Here is an 18,994-nt window from a genome sequence, read left to right on the forward strand (position 1 = left end):
TGAGTGAAAAATAAGAGTGCATTAAATGCATTTGATTTTTAAGGGAATCACACCTTATTTATGAGATTCACAGACCTAAAACTTATAGGTTTAGGTGTAGTCTTTTCTTTTTATAAAGTTTTTTCAGTTAGACGATTGAATGGAAAACTGTCGTAAAGAATAAATTATGACAGTTTTCTGTTCAGTCCTGGAATTCTCAATCTCCAAATATTAATTAAACTAAAAGAAAACTTAATTAGATCCTCATCATGGTATTTTTCAATATTTGTTTTGCCTTCTAGAACCAGTCAGTGACTTTAATGAAGACTCGAGGGATTCATTTAAACAGAAAACACCTCTTGGCCCGTCACCCCTTACAGTTAAACAAGAGCCTGGAGAAGGTGATACTGCTGAAACAAAACAACCTATCCTGTTAAAAATAAGCAAATCAGATATACACTCGCCTAGCAAAATGTTAAAAGATAAATTTGTTAAAGAGAAAGGTTCAGAAATTCAAAGAATTATGTGTAAGATGAAAGAAGAAGGTTTGATAGATTCTGAAAATGATGATGATGTGATGAGAGTTAAAGAAAAAAATGAAAAAAGTGACGAAGTTGATGGTTCAGTTGATAGTAAAGATGATCAGTGTAATCAAACTGAAGGTAAAAATAGTGATAAAGATAAGTTTAAATGTGAAACTTTAAAGAAAGATGGTGAAACTGAAGATGTTTTGAATGAATTTGATAATAAAAAAGATGTCAAGAAAGAAATACCTGATGATAAAGAAAATAATGAAGAGATAAAATGTTCAAAAGAAGACAGTAAAGAAACAGAAATATCAGATACAGTTACACAAGAAAGTGATTTAATAGAAAATGAGGTTACTGAAGGCGAGCCCCAAGTTAGAAGTAAAATTGCAAGAGAATATATTTCTGAAGAAGAACACATAAACACTGATCAAGATAAAAGAGATAGTGAGAATGAAAGTCAGAATACTGAAGATGTTGATGAAAAGAATGCTAGTAGTGCAAATGTCATGAAATCATCAGGGAGTGATGCTGAGAAAGATAATGAAACAAGTGAAAACAAAAGCTTAAGAAAATCTGAAAGTGCCATTGAAAATAAAAATAGTGAACAAATGTCTGAGAAGTCAAAAGAAAATGACCAAAAAACTGGAAAATCGGTTGAAGCTTGTGAGCTTGAAACAGAAAAGGACAAAATTGAATTACCTCCAACATGCAAACTGTCTGAAACTGAAAATTTAAATTCGTCAAGTGAGTTGGCAATGGACTTAAAATCTGGATCTCATAGCATCAAAAATGACACAGTTGAAATCAATGAAAAAGTTCTTAAAGAGTGTGAAAATTTGGATGAAGGTGCACCTCAGCTGTCTGATGATAAAAGTGATATAGATAAAGCATCAGAACTCCATACTGCTGAAAAATTAGTTGAAGAAAATAATGATAGAAGTGTAATAAGTGGTAAAGAAGTAAAAGCAGAAGAATGTGACAAAGCTGAAAAGACTGCTGAAATCAGTTGTGAAGCGAAAGAAAATGAAAGTGAAACATGTGGTGCAAACAGTATAGAAGAAGTTACCACAGAGTCTGTATATACAAAAACTCAACCAAATGAAATGGAAGTAAGCTCAGAGCAAAATAATTTAGAAAACAGTTCTGATAAAAATAAATGTTCAGATAAAGTTGTAAATGAGGAAAGTGAAAAGTTGGGGGTACAAAGTGTTGGCAATGTTGAACAAGACACAGAAAATCAATCATCAGAAAAAGACTCCGAAATCATATCCCCTGAAAACTGTAATGAAATCCAATCCCATAAAAATGACACTGAAATTAAATCCACTGAAATTATATCTGGGGCAAAAGACACTGATAAAATATCCCCTGAAAAAGACACAGGAATAAAAGTTCCTGAAGAGGGCCCTGAAATCAAGTCCTCTAAAAATGGAACTTCGGTAAAAGGGACTGAAGACAAATCTCTTGTAAAAGACACCGAAAGCAAACTTTCTGAAGAAGGCCCTGAAACCAGTTCTCTTGAAAAGGACACTGATGTGAAAAAAGCAAGAAAAAGGAAAAAAGATGAGATGAAAACAGAAAAAGGCAGTAGTTCAACTGAAGAAGAAATTGATAATGAATCAAAGCAGCCATGTAAAAGGCCTGTAAAATCTGCAGTAAGGAAAAGTCCAAAAAAGCAAGCAGAGAAGGAAGATGCTAATCAAACTAAAATTGGTGAAGATGAAGAGGAAAATAAGATAACTGTAGAAAAAAGTGAAGGTGATAAAGATGAAATAAAGTCTGATAGAATTGTAAATGAAGTATCTGAAACAATATGTGAAGTTGAAGGAAAAAATAAAGAAGAGAAGGGGCAGAAAGCAGTTGATGAAAGTGAGAAAGACACAAGTGAATTTGAAGAAAAGGCAGAATCAGAAAATGAGCTAGTAAACAAATCTCAGAGAAAGGTTAAGGGACTTGTAGCTCATTCTAGAAGAAGTAAATCAAAGGCACAGAAACGACAGGTAATTTTGTTTTTATTTTTGTTTTTAATTAAGAAATAGTATATCCCAAAGAGTGATTTGTTGTCGAAAAAAATCATAGGAGTTCAGATGCAAAAGAATTATTATAATGCGCATCTGAATGACAAACAATAACTCTATCAATTCACTATTTGAGATATGTTATTTTGATTTTAACATGATATCATGGTCTAAAAATAAACCAGAGTATGCTTGAAGCAGTTGATAGATTATACATGCATGTTGAGTAAAAGCAGATGACAGTGGTTATTACTTTGTCTTGTTTTATTTTTAATAAGTTTCTTGAATGTTACTGTTGTTTAAATATAACTATTAGATTTTTATGAGCTAAACCTACATATTGCATTTTGATTGAATAAGAATGTAACACTATATTCTACAAACAACTCACTAAGTGAGTGCTAAACACTGGTAGCACAATTATAATCACATCCACCTGATTTTGTTTACAAACAGTGAGTGTATCGACCGTTGGCCACACCTCCCAGAAAAATTCAAATTCAAATTTTCTCCTGCCTTGCTTTAATAAACTTTTTTCATAGAGTCACCTTTGCAAAGAGAAAAGTCTCAATGTACAAAGGTGCCAATATTCAGAAAAAAAACTTTCTTCTGAGGTAATATAGAAGAAGGGTTCGTGAAGCATGCATAAAATTATAGAAAAAACCTGCCCCAGCTCCCATTTTGTGGCTTATATACCTCCAGTTCCCCCATAATAGGAAGTAAAATAAATGGGGTTCAGTGTGTTAGAATTTTCAATTACTTTCTTTGATACTGTTACTAACACTTTTCTGTCTATATAATTGTTGCAATTATTGCATACTAAGTATTTCTTATGTAAGAAAATAAAATCAAACAAACCTTAGTGTAGATGAAAGTCTTTCTTCATTCAGGCTGAAAATTCAGATGACATGGAACCAGCAGAACCAGCTTCAAAAAGGTCAAAATTGAGAGGTCGTGTCAGCTCTAGAGGAAGAGGAAAGAGAAGGGGAGTTAATTTTGACTCTTCATCATCTGATGATGACGTACCTCTTAGCCAGGTGGCAGGGAGGGGCAGGGGAAGCAACTCAAGAGGGAAAGCAGCAAAAGCTGTTGGCAAACAACAGAAGGAAGTTGTTGAGGATCCACCTAAGGTATTATAAGCCTTTAACAGATGAGACCGTTATCAGGCCCTAACAAAAAGTGTTTTCATAACCTAAATGTTCAGCTTGATGATATCTAGGTCAGGTTCGTAACTGGGTCATGTGCCGTCAAAAACTAGGTCAGTAGGTCGAAAAATAGAAAAACCTTGTGGCCTCTCTAGAGGCCATATTTTTCACGAGATCTTCATGAAAATTGGTCAGAATTTTTTATCTTGATGATATCTAGGTCACATGTGCTCAAAAACTAGGTCACTTTGTCAAATAATAGAAATAACGACGTCAGACTCAGTTCAACACTGGGTCATGTGGGGATAGGTGAGCGATTCAGGACCATCATGGTCCTCTTGTAATCATTTTGCTAGCATACAGTTTTTGGCAAGAATGTAAGCACACCCATGTAAATTAAGAATAGGACATACTGATTTATTTTGCAGTAATAAATTAAGTTTGCTTTTACATCTGAAAAAGAACAAATTTTAACTGACAAGGCCTTTATAAAATTAAGTTGGAGAGAGTTAACAGCATAAAATGAATGGGATGATAAAATGATGTTGACGGTGTTACTTTTTGCAGAAGAAGAAAGTTGAAGTGGAGGAGAAAAAGTTTAATAATACAGCGGTGCCTGAAATTCCATCTGATCTCAGTGAAGAAGATACAGGACGAAGACGTAGTGCACGAGTTAGAAATATGCGTGCACGTAAAAAGTCTCCATCACCAGACTATATTCCCAGTGAATTGGAAGAATCAGACGATGATTTCTTTGATGATGATGATGACGAATTTAAATTGAAATCCAAGAAAAGGAAGAAAAAAGAACCTAAAGAGGGTAAACTTTCCCAATCAAATAATTACATTTTTTTTATAATATTAACTTTTTAAAGCTGGTTACATTCATAAGCTGAACTTAAAAATAATGATTGAATATTAAAGTGCTGTGTGAAGAAAGGAAACACCACTTAGGAGACTAGAATTTATTTTTAACTCGACTATTCGAAGAATATTCTAGCTATTCTTTTCACCCTGGATTTTGCGTCGACGTCACACCTTGGTTAAAGTTTTGCATGCAAGTACATACAGCTATCATTTAAAGGCATATAGCTTGGAAACTTACTTTTTCTTTTTCTAGGTCAATTACCAACCTCACTGGGTCAAGTTCCATAACTCTGACATGTATTTTGGCCAAATTATGCCCCCTTTTGGCCTTAGAAAATCCTGGTTAAAGATTTGCGTGCAAGTACATACAGTTATTACTAAAAGGCATAGAGATTTGAAACTTATTTTTTTCTTTTTCTATATCAGTTACCAAGCTGGGTCAAGTCCCATAACTCTGACATGTATTTTGGGAAAATTATGCCCCCTTTTGGACTAAAACTAATGCAGATATTGAATTGAAACTTCACACGTGTTTTCTGGGTTATAAAACTAGTTGATAGTTAATCACCTCCCCTGATTTCAATAAAAATGGATTTATCTCAGTAAGTATTTATAGGACTCATTTGAAATTTCATTATTGTCATTAGTTGGACTGAAACAATCAGGGTAGATAACTATGGACTGATTTTATGTCAAATTACCTTCGTTTATTTCAAATTAAAATGGATGTATCTCGGTAACCAATGAAGGTTCTGATTTGAAATGTCATTTATGCCATCAGATTGTCTCGGACAATGAGGGTAGATAACTTTTGACTGAATATATGACAAATTACCTCCCTTTATTTCATGTAAATGAATATACCTCGGCAGAATCTAATGAGATTGGTTTTAAATGTTATTTAAGTCTTCAAGGTTAAGAAATAGTCATGCTAGTACAAAAATGCAGCATTTGAGAATAGGATACTCAAACTTGATATTGAAATTGGCCCTGACTAGTATGTGACCCATAGGTCAAAAGGGACTGTTACAACAAAATGTTTATTCTGATGATATTTTATTTGTATGCCTATGTGATCTTTGTCAAAACTTGAACTTATCATTTAGAGCAATGGTACTCAGGTGAGCGATACAGGGCCATCATGGCCCTCTTGTTTATTTTCCTAGATCAATTACCAACCTCACTGGGTCAAGTCCCATAACTCTGACATGTATTATGGGCAAAATATGCCCCCTTTTAGGCTTAGAAAATTCTGGTTAAAGTTTTGCGTACAAGTTAATATCTGCAGAACAAATGCAGATATTAAATTGAAACTTCACATGTGCCTTCGGGGTTATAAAACTAGTTGATTGCATCAAGTCCCATAACTCTGACATGCATTTTGATCAAATTATGTCCCCTTTTGAACATAAAACTTCTTGTTAAAGTTTTGCATGCAAGTTGCTATCTCCAAAACTAATGCAGATACTGGATTGAAACTCTAGATATTTTAACATTTAGGGTAATATTTTCCTGCTTCTGGGACAATAATTCGAATACTCAGTAGTCGAGCATTGGCTGTCTTACGGACAGCTCTTGTTTGTGCTGTGGTTATCACTCAATTTTCTAAGACTTTGTTGTGAATGTGAAAGAGAATATCTGTGCTTATAGTGTTGTATTTTCTCCTTTGGTGTAGAGTCCGTTGAGGTTAAACTATGAATTATGCTGAGTATACTAAAGTCAATATTGATTGTTTTATAGTTATAGAAGAAGTGCCAAAAGGTAGAAATGCTCTTCGCCATGAAGCCAAGGCTAACAGTAAGTAAAGCAAATTAATTTTTTCTTTGATTATATGTGTATTGCAGAAGTGAAAATGTACCTCAGTATTTGTTACTGTGGCAACAAATGTGGTCATCATGGCAACAGACATTACAAAAAATATGACCAGAAAATGGATCCAGCAATAATTAAGATGTGCATGAGATTTTGTCCTGTATCTTTTCATAAAGACACAAGACAGTATGTAGAGCATGTGTCTTTATTTCATTTTTGCATTTATACATCCTTTACATTTCTTTGTCATACAGTTTCTGTCATAACATTAAAAGTACAAGAAATTTTTTCATAAACCTAGGCATAGATCGGAAATAGTACGGAGTAAATGCACAGCATTTTATTTTGTTCTTTTACTTGCCCATTTATCTGCCTGCCTGTCCCTCTGTCATTCTCAAAAGATCCTGCATTAACTTTTAAAAGTACAAGAGATTTTTCATGAAAGCTGATACATTTATAGATGGTGGGTTATTTGGAGAATATGCAGGTCCTTCATAAAGATGTGGTTCTTAGTGCAGCCCTTCTGGTAGTGAACTTATTTTCCCATTTGGGGAAGACACATGGATAACATTGTACAAATATAAAATTTTAACATTTGTAAAGGAAATCCAGATAATATGACCATCCAGCAAAGAAACATAGGTGGTTTCAATTGATTTTAATTTGAAAATGTTCTGTAGCAAAGTCAGAATCATAGACAGGTCTCCAAACTTGTTGTCACTCTACAGCTAAGCTGTTATTCTGGATTTTTTTTACATTCCTGCCATGAATTTGTTAACTGTATTTCAGAAAAAGGAACAAAAGTTGTAGAAGAGGAGGAAGAGCAAGCAGCCTGTGTTAAATGTCTCCGATCTCATCAACCAGAATGGGTAAAACATATATGCATTCATTTATTTTTTGACACACAATATTTGTTAAACTTTTGGCCCCATTCTGTCCACAAAATACCATTAGTAGAAAGTAGTCACCTTGCAAATTTTATTTTCTTTAACATGAATTTGTACATGATAGAGAAGCTAGTACTGGTACAGAATCGAAAACACAGGTTTCCTGACTGCTGTTGTATGACTGAAATATTTTGAAAACTGCATTAAACCTAATTTGATAAAAGTTGATTATGTTCTGTGTATTTTCAGATTTTGTTGTGTGATAAATGTGATGCTGGGTACCATACAGCATGTTTGCGGCCTCCATTAATGATCATACCAGATGGGGATTGGTTCTGTCCTCCATGTGAACATGTAAGTATCTTCAACCTGTGAACAGATACCACCTGTGAACAATAACCACATGTACTTCAGTCTTACAGTTTACCTCTGTTATTACTTAATTGACTGGTTCAAACTGGAAATATTTGTTACACATCACCAACATCTTACAACAAGATCCATAATGCAGGCACTTGTATTGCATGAATTATGCCTTTTCTTAGAATTTCAGGTTAAGGTTTTAACCTTTACCCTGCTAAGTTTCTAAAATGGGACTGGTCCATCATTCAATTTGGGCAGTACCATTTTATTATTTGAAGGGGTGTTTGCCGAAAATTTACTGACTGAATAGCAAACAGTGCAGACCATGATCAGACTGCACGGATGTGCAGGCTGATCTTGGTCTGCACTGGTCGCAAAGGCAAAATAACTTGACGCCAGCAGGCTAAAGGTTAATGCCCTTGCACTTAGCTCTGTTATTATTCAATGCTTAAAACTGTTTCTTCACAACAATACCCACATCATATATTACAAGGCCCTTTTCACTGTTGAGTAGGGATGGGAACGAATACTGAAATCAATATTCGAATATTCGGTTTGCCATATTCGAATATATTCGAATATTCGGTTAGTTTTAATGGAAGCTTTAAATTCTTATTAAGTGCTTGGGATATACACAACGTATTTATTTGTTTAAAGCGTGGATCATCGTAAATAAGGCCAAAAAATATGTTTGTTTCAGGTAACCCGATACTACATAGCAAAACCCGCCGATCCTAGCGTTTTATTTCACGATTCTGTCAGTATAATCATGACCATATTTAACTAATTCAGTGTTTTAGCTTCAAAATGATACAAAAAATTAAAACGATTATAATTTAGACCGTCGCAATTTTATCTAAATATAGCAGGTCGTCCCTTTTAAACACGTGACGCGCTGTTGTATTACCGCCGCCATTTTGAAAAATTTCAATCGGCGTGTAGAAATCGTCGTGTAAAAAGCAAGTAAGGCAGACTTAAACCTTCTTCAACATGAACTTATACGGCCGATTACGGATGAAAACCGATTCCGCGGATGGTCTGGAACGTCGTACAAAATATTGTGAAAAGATCGACAATATCTACAAGTTTGGTATTGTTTTCGGAAAAAAAATTCTACAACTTGTTACATAAAACAGGCGCCAATAAAAATGAACAAAAGATATCACATTTACGCCTAATTACAAACTGTTAATCCGTAGCGATGACCCCAGGTAATTATGCATTGCAATTTTCTTGTTAATTGTACATCTTTTGACATGTATCTGACACATTGACGCCTGTTGCAAACTGTTAATCCGTAACGATGGCCCCTGCCAATTATGCATTGCTATTTTCTTGTTAATTGGACATCTTTTGATACACGATAAACTAACATGACATGGTTTTATTCTGTAGAATTACCATACTCATATTGCCCAAAATCAATGATACTTATTTTGAAACAAAAAAAATACAATAATTTACGAATATTCGAATTTGATTTTCATATTCGAATATTCGACCGATTTTCGAATATTCGAATATTCGGATATTCGTTCCCATCCCTACTATTGAGTATCGAAATAGTTGAGCATGTTTTCTATCCTGGAAGCTCTTGTTATGGCTCTTAAGTTTGACTGCAGTAAAAGTTGCATTACTGTGCAATCATAAATTTTTGTTAATGATTATGATAATTGATAATGATAATTATTAAATATCCCCCAGCTCAAAGGAAAAGTGGGATTTGGTAATGGTCTCAGTCCATCCATCCATCTGTCTGAGCATCTTTAGCAATTGTTGGAGCATAACTCAAAATTTAATAAACAATAGCAGGGATTTTGTTAAAACTTCATACAGAGATAGAAGTCATTAAGATAAAATGCCGTATTCAAGAATCTTAACTCTGTCGTGCTTTTTTTATTGTCCCCCTGTTTAGTTTACCTGAGTACAAGGTGCTGAAGGTGACAAAGAAATTTCGTGCCCACAATATTAATTGTAATTATTGTTCATATTAGGTAATTATTCTGTACCATGAAAAATCATGAAAAATACATGTACAGTTAAACTTCAATGGCTTGAACACGGATCTTTCGAACACCCGGGATCACTCGAACTCTTTGCCTGGTCCCGAATTTATTCCTTCTTTATGCTATATAGTTCTACCTCGGATCGCTCGAACTTCGAAAATTCGAACTCTCGAACTCATTTGGTGGTCCCCTCGCCTCAATTACAGTGATAATTATACCTATTCAGTCCAACAGACAATTTGTCGCCGAATGACTCTTCTGTCTGACATTTGCCAAGCGTCCCTTTTAACCGGCGCTTGCGTAATTTTCACACGCTTATGTAATTATCGTCGGTATATGACAAACAAATAAAACAAAGTGTCCTTCGTTCACTGCAATGCTTTAATTGGTTTGAATATTACAAATAAATTTATTCAAAATAATTGAGCAATATTTGTCTTTATTTTTTTCTGCATAAAAACGGGAGTCCGATGTAAACTTTTATACTGCTTTAGCATGGCTGAATAACTTAGTAAAGGACGCGGAAACGGAAGAATAGCTAAGTCGGCTACTGGAAAGTAAGGAACAAAACGATTAGATCCAAAAACTATAGACATAAAATATAACGCCATCATCGAATGTGAAAAGGGTCTGAAATCAAAAACTGAAATTGCTAAAATGTTTAATGTTCCAAAAAACACGCTCTCTGGCCGGATAAGAAAAGTCAGGTCGATCAAAGAGGGTTACGCTTAAATGCCCTCGAATTCCCAGATTCAAAATGGCCGCCATTTCGGATGGCTCGAACAACGGAAAACTCTAACTAATTTCCACGAGACCCTCGAGTTCGAGCCATCGAAGTTCGACTGTATGTGTGAAGAGTGTTTAATGATAGAATATAACCTCTACAGTTTGGATATTGCCTGAATATAAGATTGAAAATAATGTTGGCATAAAACCTGTAAATGGGGCCTCTGTTGCCGAGTGGTTAAGGTCGCTGACTTCAAATCATTTGATGGGTTTGTGGCTTGCTTCGGCCATAGCAGTTCAACTGATTTATTGGAAGGTTGGTGGTTCTACCCAGGTAAAGAAGTTAAAACCAACAAAAACTAAAAAATCAAAATGAAACCTGTAAATGAAATGTGAAACAAATAAGGATTTCTTTCATCAGCAGTTTTAACAAGTTAGAATATGGTTGATGTTCATAATGCATATAGCATGTTGATATGCAGATGTTTAACAAATATGTGTTTGAACAAAATATTTGATGCATGTTGTAACAGCATAACTGAACTTTTTTGCAGACATCATTAAAGGAAAAGTTGGAGGAAAATCTGAAAATGTTGGACCAGGCTATCTTGAAGAATGATAGACTGGTTAGAAGGTAACATTTTGTCTGTTATTTATATTGACTGCTGTTCTCAAGGAATGGTGGAAATTTTAGTAAATAGTTTTATCTCTATAAAACTCTACTGCATACAATTTGATGATTACAAACTTAAGCCTGATCTCAACTGGCATAAATAGAAACAGTGGCACTTGTTAAAGAGTTATATATTGTTGGTAATAGTTATATTCAAGTGAATTGTTAATGCTAGTAAATTAAGAATTCCAGGAGCACAGCTCATAAGTGGAAAGGATACCCATAGTAGGAATTAATGACTAATGAAATATTTATCCTTTACCCTGCTAAATTTCTATAATGAACTTGTCCATCTTTCAATTTGGACAGTACCATTAACTGTTTAAAGAGGTATTTACCAAAATGAAATAGACTGAATAGCAACCAGTGCAGACCATGATCAGACTGCATGGATGTACAGACTGATCTTGGACTGCACTGGTCGCATAGGCAGAATCACTTGCCGCCAACAGGCTGAAGGTTAAACTATTATTTCTACATACAACAATTTCAAATTACAGGAAAGAACGACTTGCCTTTGTGTCAGTAAGCTTGGACAATGTTTTGAAGGAACCAGAACCAGGGGTATGATACAAGTTTCCCACATACTTTTACAGTTTACTAAAGCAGATTTTTAGCTCAACTATTCCAAGAATATTTTAGCTATTCTACTCACCCAGGCATATGCGTTGGCATCACACCTTAGATAAAGTTTTGCATGCAAGTACATGGCTATCATATAAAGGCATATAGCTTTGAAACTTTAGGTCAGTTACCAACCTCACTGGGTCAAGTCCCATAACTCTGACTTGTATTTTGGCCAAATTATGCTCCTTTTGGACTTAGACTTAGAAAATCTCTCCAAAACTAATGCATATATTGAATTGAAACTTCACATGTGTCTTTAGGGTTATAAAACTAGGTGATAGCATTAAGTCCCATAACTCTGACATGCATTTTTGCGGAAGTATGCCGCCTTTTGGACTTAGAAAATCCTGGTTGAAGTTTTGCATGCAAGTACATACAGCTATTTCTTAAAGGCATATAGCTTTGAAACTTACTTTTTATGCCCCCAGCATCTACTGATCCGGGAGGCATATACTGATTGTCCTGTCCGTCCGTCTGTTCGTCCGTCCATCCGCCCATACAATTCATGTATTAGGTGGTCATTCCATTGTTTGAAAACAATAGAATTGGTGGTAGGAGGTGTGGCCTAGGACAATAGAAATCCTTTGTATTCATTCCGTAACCACTTAATTCTTTTTTTCCTTAAGTGGTTATTCTATTGTTTTCAAACAATGGAATGACCACCTAATACATGAATCGTATGGGCACCCGTCCGTTCGTCCGTCCGTACAGGGTTAACCAAATTGGACCGTTTCGTTTAGAATCAATACCCCTTACTAGAATGACTTGATACTAAAGCAGATGTAACCTGTGACCATTCCTCATCTTCAGACATCACCTGACCTCAGTTTGACCTTGACCTTGACCTCATTTTGGACTTAGGTTGCTTTATATGGGCCATCTCTTGGTTAACCAAATGGGACTGTTTCGTCTAGCATCAATACCCCTTACAAGAATGAATTGATATGCAGCTCCTTGTTCCAGCTCAATTTCCAACCTCACTGGGTCAAGTCCCATAACTCTGACATGTATTTTTGGTACATTATGTCCCCTTTTGGACTTAGAAAATCCTGGTTAAATTTTTGCATGCAAGTTACTATCTCCAAAACTGCTGCAGATATTGAATGGAAACTTCACATGTAACTTCGGAGTTATAAAACTAGCTGATAGAATCAGGTCACATAATACTGACATGCATTTTGGCCAAATTATGCTCCCTTTTGGACTTAAAAATTCCTTGTTAAAGTTTAGCATGCAGGTACATATAGCTATTACTTAAAGGCATAATATAGCTTTGAAACTTCTGCTTCTGGGACAACATTTCGTATAGTCGAGCATTGGCTGTCTTACAGACAGCTCTTGTTTTCTATTCTGTTAACTGTCTTCTATATTTGTGCTTTTTAGTTTGCTCTAATGATACGTAACAGCTTAATGAATGTATTGCTTTGTAGTCATATTGCATTCAGTATAAACATTTTACAGTTTTTACCTAATTTTCCTGCAAAAAGCTCATTATTTAAGAGTACATGATCATTGTCATCCTGTAAACAGAATCGAACTGGTACAGAACTCATACTGTTCCATTATCTTGAAGTTTTTGACATGTGTATAAAAAAAAGATACATTTATTGAATTTAGGAGGTTAAAAAGGAAAGATCTCGTAAGAAACCGAAGTACAGAGGAAGTGAGGATGAATCTGGGAGTAGTACCAGCAGTGAAACAGGAAGTTCAGGATCTACCTCCGAATCAGAGAGCTCTTCTGAAGTGGAGAGATCTCACCATAGCAAAAAATCAAAGCCAAAATTTATCCAGAGAGCTTGTAGAACTAAGAAATCTGTGAGCTATAGATTTGAAGAGTTTGACGAATTAATCATGGATGCTATTGAAGAAGATCTGAGCATTCCAAAGGAACCTAAACCAAGGAAAATTAAGCCACCAGGTATATACTAGTATTTTTTGAGATGTTTGTTGTTTTAGTTAGTTCAATGCATATAAAAGCATACATTGTGTATGTCTAATTTTATTTTTATGCGATTATATTGAGAGCTTCAAGCTTATTTGGACCACTCTCGAGTCTGTTTCTTGGAAAAACCAGTACTGGTGTGATATGAAAAGGCAAGGTCAGTTCGAAGTAGGACTCGAAGCCAAAACCATTGAGTTGAGCATTCAATACCTTAACCACTAGACCGCTGGTCCCAAATAAGCTTTATAAGATGATTATTCTGTTTTTCATCCTACATAATATATAAAATTGGTAACTCGGTTGGTTTAAATTGACCCTAGCTGAGTAAACAAGCAAAAGCCATGTATTTGAGAAACATTTTTTGGAGCTTTAATATTATACATAGCATTATATCTTTAGTAATCTTAATAATCCAAAATAAGAAAGTAGTTCAGGATTAGCCTGATTCTTGCTACAAAAGCACATCAGTTGAAGAGAACATGGTCACAGTATAAGAAATTATTTGATACTAGAGTTACCATGTCATTATTTGTAAAATTATGCAGCACCAGAATGATATTTCTTCTAACATGTTTATTTTCCATTTGCAGCACAAATGACTTTAGCTGCTAAAATTGTATTGTATGGAAAGTGGCTTGTTCACATGAGCGAAATGATTACAATTTTATCTTTACCACAAAGTTATAAATGAATAACTATAATGCAAGAATACACTTCGCACAGATTGATTTAATTAACATTAAAGTATCAATGTACAAATATATCAGGTATAAGCCGAGGGAAGGATATGTCAAACATACTTGGTGCGTCTGATGAGGAAGCTCCTAAGAAACCAGTACGTAAACGTAAGCCACGTCTCACTGAGCTAGATGAAGACATAGATGATGATGATGATACTGACGACTATCAGCTCTCAGAGTAAGTTTCCAATTACGTGAAATTCCTAAGGATATTCAAAATTTTAATTTGGTTGGATTACCTTGAAATTCCTAATTTTTTCATCCTTTCTAAATCTGTTTAACCTTTCATTGTTAAAACTGTTCAAGGTTTTCAAGCCTTGGATTGTGTACTTTGATGCTGAATGAAACAAGTCTAAAATTAATACCTTAATTTCAAGAAAGTGCAATAATATAACTTACCATTGTGTTGTGTTTTGCTAGTGCTTCGAATGGTTCTGATGCGACTAAATCATCAGTATACGAGAGTGAAGAGGTTAGTGAAGATAGTATCGAGTCGTCATGGAGATACAACTCAAGGTCTACAAGGAAGTCTCGAAGAAAGGGAGGCAGAAACAGGAAATATAAAGATGACTTTGGTAAATATTATCTTGTTGTTAGCTTACCAGAGCAGTGTTCGCTCAATGTCCGTCCTCTGTTGTCTGTTCACACTTAGCTTGTGTATGCAATAGAGGCTGCATTTTTTACTTGGTCTTTTTGAAATTTGATAAGAATGATTGCCTTGATGAAATCCAGGTCAAGTTTGAATATCGGTCATTTTCGCTGGATTTTAATAAAATTTGATCAGAATGTTTGTCTTGATGACATCTAGGTCAAGTTCAAATATAGGTCATCTGGACTCAAAAACTATAGGGGCTGCATTTTTCACTGAATATTCATGGAATATGATCAGAATGTTTGTCTGATGAAATCTAGGTCATGTTCGAACACAGGAGTCTGAAATTTTATCAATAAGACCATAGAAGTCTATCTTTACAAAAAATACCCCGTATATATATAAAATAAACACCAGGAATGAAACGTCAGAAACCCAGTGTCCGCTGAAAATACGCACGGAGCACAGGGTGATCGCAATTTAGCGAGCTTGGTGAAGAAATAACACTAAAATACAACTACCACACTCGACAGCATTCAAATCTGATACACTTTACAAGAGTAATCAGACATTTCTGAGGTTTTCTGAGATTTTCAGCTGTCGCCGAAACAATTCGCTGACGTCACAACAACAACAACAATTACAGCGCCGAGATAAAGATAAAATACTTATTTTATCCTTTAAAATTTGTACATCGAGTAAATAAGTATTAGAATATTTATGTTTACATCATACTATAATATCCCCTAGATTCCTTTCGCAATAAAAAGATAATTTACAAAATTTGATTGGGAAAACCCGTAAAGGGAGGTTACACTTGGGATAATCCATTTTTCGATGCAGCGGAATATCTAAATTTCAGTAGTAAAATTTGATACTTGGTGTAAAATGACTTTTTTATATGAATAGAGCAATATGAAAATGTCTGTTATGTAATTTGAAGGTAAGACAGTACGGGAATTTCTACTTTCTAATTTTATCCTGGCGCTTAATTGTTATTATTGTGACGTCAGGGAATGGCTTCGGCGACAGCTGAAAATCTCGGAAAACCTCAGAAAATGTCTGATTACTCTCGTAAAGTGTATCAGATTTGAATACTGTCGAGTGTGTTAGGTGTACTTTAGTGTTATTTCTTCACCACGCTCGCTAAATTGCGATCACCCTGTGTTCCGTGCGTATTTTCAACGGACCCTGGGTTTTTGACGTTTCCTTCCTGGTGTTTATTTCATATATATAGGGGGTATTTTTTGTAAAGATGGACTTCTAAGGTCTTATTGATAGAATTTCAGACTCCTGTGGTTCGAATAAGGGTCATCTGTGGTCAAAAACTAGGTCACCTGGTCAAATCAAAGAAAAGGGGCTGCATTTTTCACTGGTTAATCGTGAAATTTGATCAGAATGATCTTCTTGATGAAATTAAAGTCAAGTTCGAATATGGGTCATCTGGGATCAAAAACTAGGTCACCTGGTCAAATCAAAGAAAAACCTTGTGTATGCAATAGCAGCAGCTCTGTTTGTTTCTTTAAAAAATGCAGGAAAGAATAGAGAATAGTTTCTTCAGTCACACTTTCAGCAAAATTATTCCAGATGTTCCTCAGGTGAGCGACCTAGGACCATTTGGTACTCTTGTTTTAAAATATAAATTAAATTTCTTCTGTTTATTTGATACAAATTTATTTAAGCTTATTAAGAAAGTGATTGTTAAATATTTTTAGCCCACCATCATCAGATGGTGGGCTATTCAAATCACTCTGCGTCCGTGGTCTGTCGTCCTTCCGTCCGTCTGTCCGTCCGTCCTTCCGTTAACAATTTCTCGTTATTGCATCTCCTCAGAAACTACCACGGGGATTTTGACCAAACTTTGTCAGAATGATGTATTGGTACCCTAGTTGTGTCCCCCTGAAAATCAGACTGGTTCAACAATTTTTGAATGAGTTATGGCCCTTTGTTTATTTCTATAATTTACATAGATTTATATAGGGAAAAACTTTGAAAATCTTCTTGTCCAAAACCACAGAGCCTAGGGCTTTGATATTTGGTATGAAGCATCATCTAGTGGTCCTCTACCAAGGTGATTCAAATTATTACCCTGGAGTCTAATATGGCCCCGCCCCTGGGGTCACATGGTTTATATAGACTTATATAGGGGAAAACTTTGAAAAACCTCTTGTTCAAAACCACAGGGCCTAGGGCTTTGATATTTTGTATGTGATATCATCTAGTGGTCTTCTACTAAGATTGTTCAAATTATCCCCCTAGGGTCAAATATGGCCCCGCCTTGGGGGTCATATGGTTCATATAGACTTGTATAGGGAAAAGCTTTTAAAGTCTTGTCAATAAACTACAACATTCAAATTTGGACCACGTGTATGGTTTTGAGTGGCAAGATGAACCTTGACATGAGTTGACCTTGATTTTGACCTTGTGACCTACTTTCACATTTCTGTAGCTACAGCCTTCGATTTTGGACCACATGCATAGTTTTGTGCACTGAAAAAAACTTTGACCTTGTCATTGACCTAGTGACCTACTTTTACATTTTTGAAGGTACAGGCTTCAAATTTGGACCACATGCATAGTTTCGTGTTCTGAAATGAAATTTGACCTTGATTTTGACCTAATGACCTACTTTCACATTTCTCAAGCTACAGCCTTCAAATTTAGACCACATGCATAGTTTTATGTACAGAAATGAACTTTGACCTTAAGATTGACCTAGTGACCTACTTCCACATTTTTGAAGGTACAGGCTTCAAATTTGGACCACATGCATAGTTCTGTGTTCTGAAATAAAATTTGACCTTGATTTTGACCTAGTGACCTACTTTCACATTTCTCGAGCTACAGCCTTCAAATTTGGACATTTTGCATAGTTTTGTGTACCGAAATAAACTTTGACCTTAAGATTGACCTAGTGACCTACTTTCACATTTCTGTAGCTACAGGCTTCAAATTTAGACCACATGCATAGGAATGTGTACCAAAACAAACTTTGACCTTGACATTGACCTGGTGACCTACTTTCACATTTTTGAAGGTTCAGGCTTTAAATTTGGACCACATGCATAGTTCTGTGTTCTGAAATAAAATTTGACCTTGATTTTGACCTAGTGACCAACTTTCACAATTTTCAAGCTACAGCCTTCAAATTTGGACCACTTGCATAGTTTTGTGTACCGAAATAAACTTTGACCTTAAGATTGACCTAGTGACCTTCTTTCACATTTCTCAAACTACAGCCTTCAAACTTGATGCACATGCATATAGTTTTGTGTACAAAGAACTTTGTTTGTGAAATTGATCTAGTGACCTACCTTCACATTTCTCAAGCTACAGCTTTCAAATTTGGACCATATGCACAGTGTTGTGTACGGAAATGAAATTTAACCTTGAGCTAGTCATTAAGTCTTGAAATTTGGAACACTCAAAATTGGCATATTGGTGGGCGCCAAGATCACTCTGTGATCTCTTGTTGTGTCAGTTTACTTGATAATTTGGATTTGTTTTAACTTTATTAATCTTAAAGATGTTTGTGTCTCTGATAATAACTGATTTAATAGGAATAAATTTAGGATTAATTTCCATTAGTTTTTTTGGTTTTCAGTAATACTACCACAAACCATAAGTACAAGTAGTATACTCAGTCAGTGAAGTTTGAAGCAGTAGTAACAAAATACATTTGCATGATAATAACATGTAATATTTGTTTTTGCAGTTGTTGATAGTGATTTTGAAAGTGATGAAGACTCCACAAGGCGGTCAAAAAGACGCCCTCGCCGCGGGAAGGTGAACTACAGAGAAATAAACAGTGATGAAACTGAAGTTGAAGACAATGATGACTCATTTCATTCTTCGGAGCTGAGTGATTCAGATTTTGAAGCAAAGAGAAAGAAGAGGAATGAGAGAAATAAAAAGGTGGACAGTAAGGAGAGGCCACGGTCAGGGAAGAGACAACGGATTAGGAAAGTTTTATCTTCTTCTGAAAGTTCTGAGGACGGTTCCGATGATTCTACTCCAAGAAAAAAGAAGGGAAAGAAACCTCCATCGAAATCAGCCAGGTAAGATAGCATGGCAAAGATAATTTTGT

The 18,994-nt window shown here is 35.2% G+C and overlaps 1 protein-coding gene across 2 annotated transcripts in view; it reads left to right on the forward strand.

The window, feature by feature from the left end:
* The window catches only part of LOC128558608 (remodeling and spacing factor 1-like), a 41,978-nt gene that overhangs the window by 17,164 nt on the left and 5,820 nt on the right, over positions 1–18,994 (forward strand). For both annotated transcript variants that reach the window (XM_053548438.1, XM_053548439.1), the window contains exons 7-18: positions 282–2,509; positions 3,418–3,657; positions 4,240–4,492; positions 6,280–6,336; positions 7,141–7,220; positions 7,488–7,592; positions 10,888–10,967; positions 11,507–11,570; positions 13,251–13,551; positions 14,343–14,493; positions 14,736–14,890; positions 18,623–18,965. In XM_053548438.1, coding sequence (XP_053404413.1) covers positions 282–2,509; positions 3,418–3,657; positions 4,240–4,492; positions 6,280–6,336; positions 7,141–7,220; positions 7,488–7,592; positions 10,888–10,967; positions 11,507–11,570; positions 13,251–13,551; positions 14,343–14,493; positions 14,736–14,890; positions 18,623–18,965 — 4,057 coding nt within the window. The remainder of the gene's footprint in view (positions 1–281; positions 2,510–3,417; positions 3,658–4,239; positions 4,493–6,279; positions 6,337–7,140; positions 7,221–7,487; positions 7,593–10,887; positions 10,968–11,506; positions 11,571–13,250; positions 13,552–14,342; positions 14,494–14,735; positions 14,891–18,622; positions 18,966–18,994) is intronic.

The sequence above is a fragment of the Mercenaria mercenaria genome, chromosome 7 (genome assembly GCF_021730395.1).
Source record: "Mercenaria mercenaria strain notata chromosome 7, MADL_Memer_1, whole genome shotgun sequence".
NCBI lineage: Eukaryota > Metazoa > Mollusca > Bivalvia > Venerida > Veneridae > Mercenaria > Mercenaria mercenaria.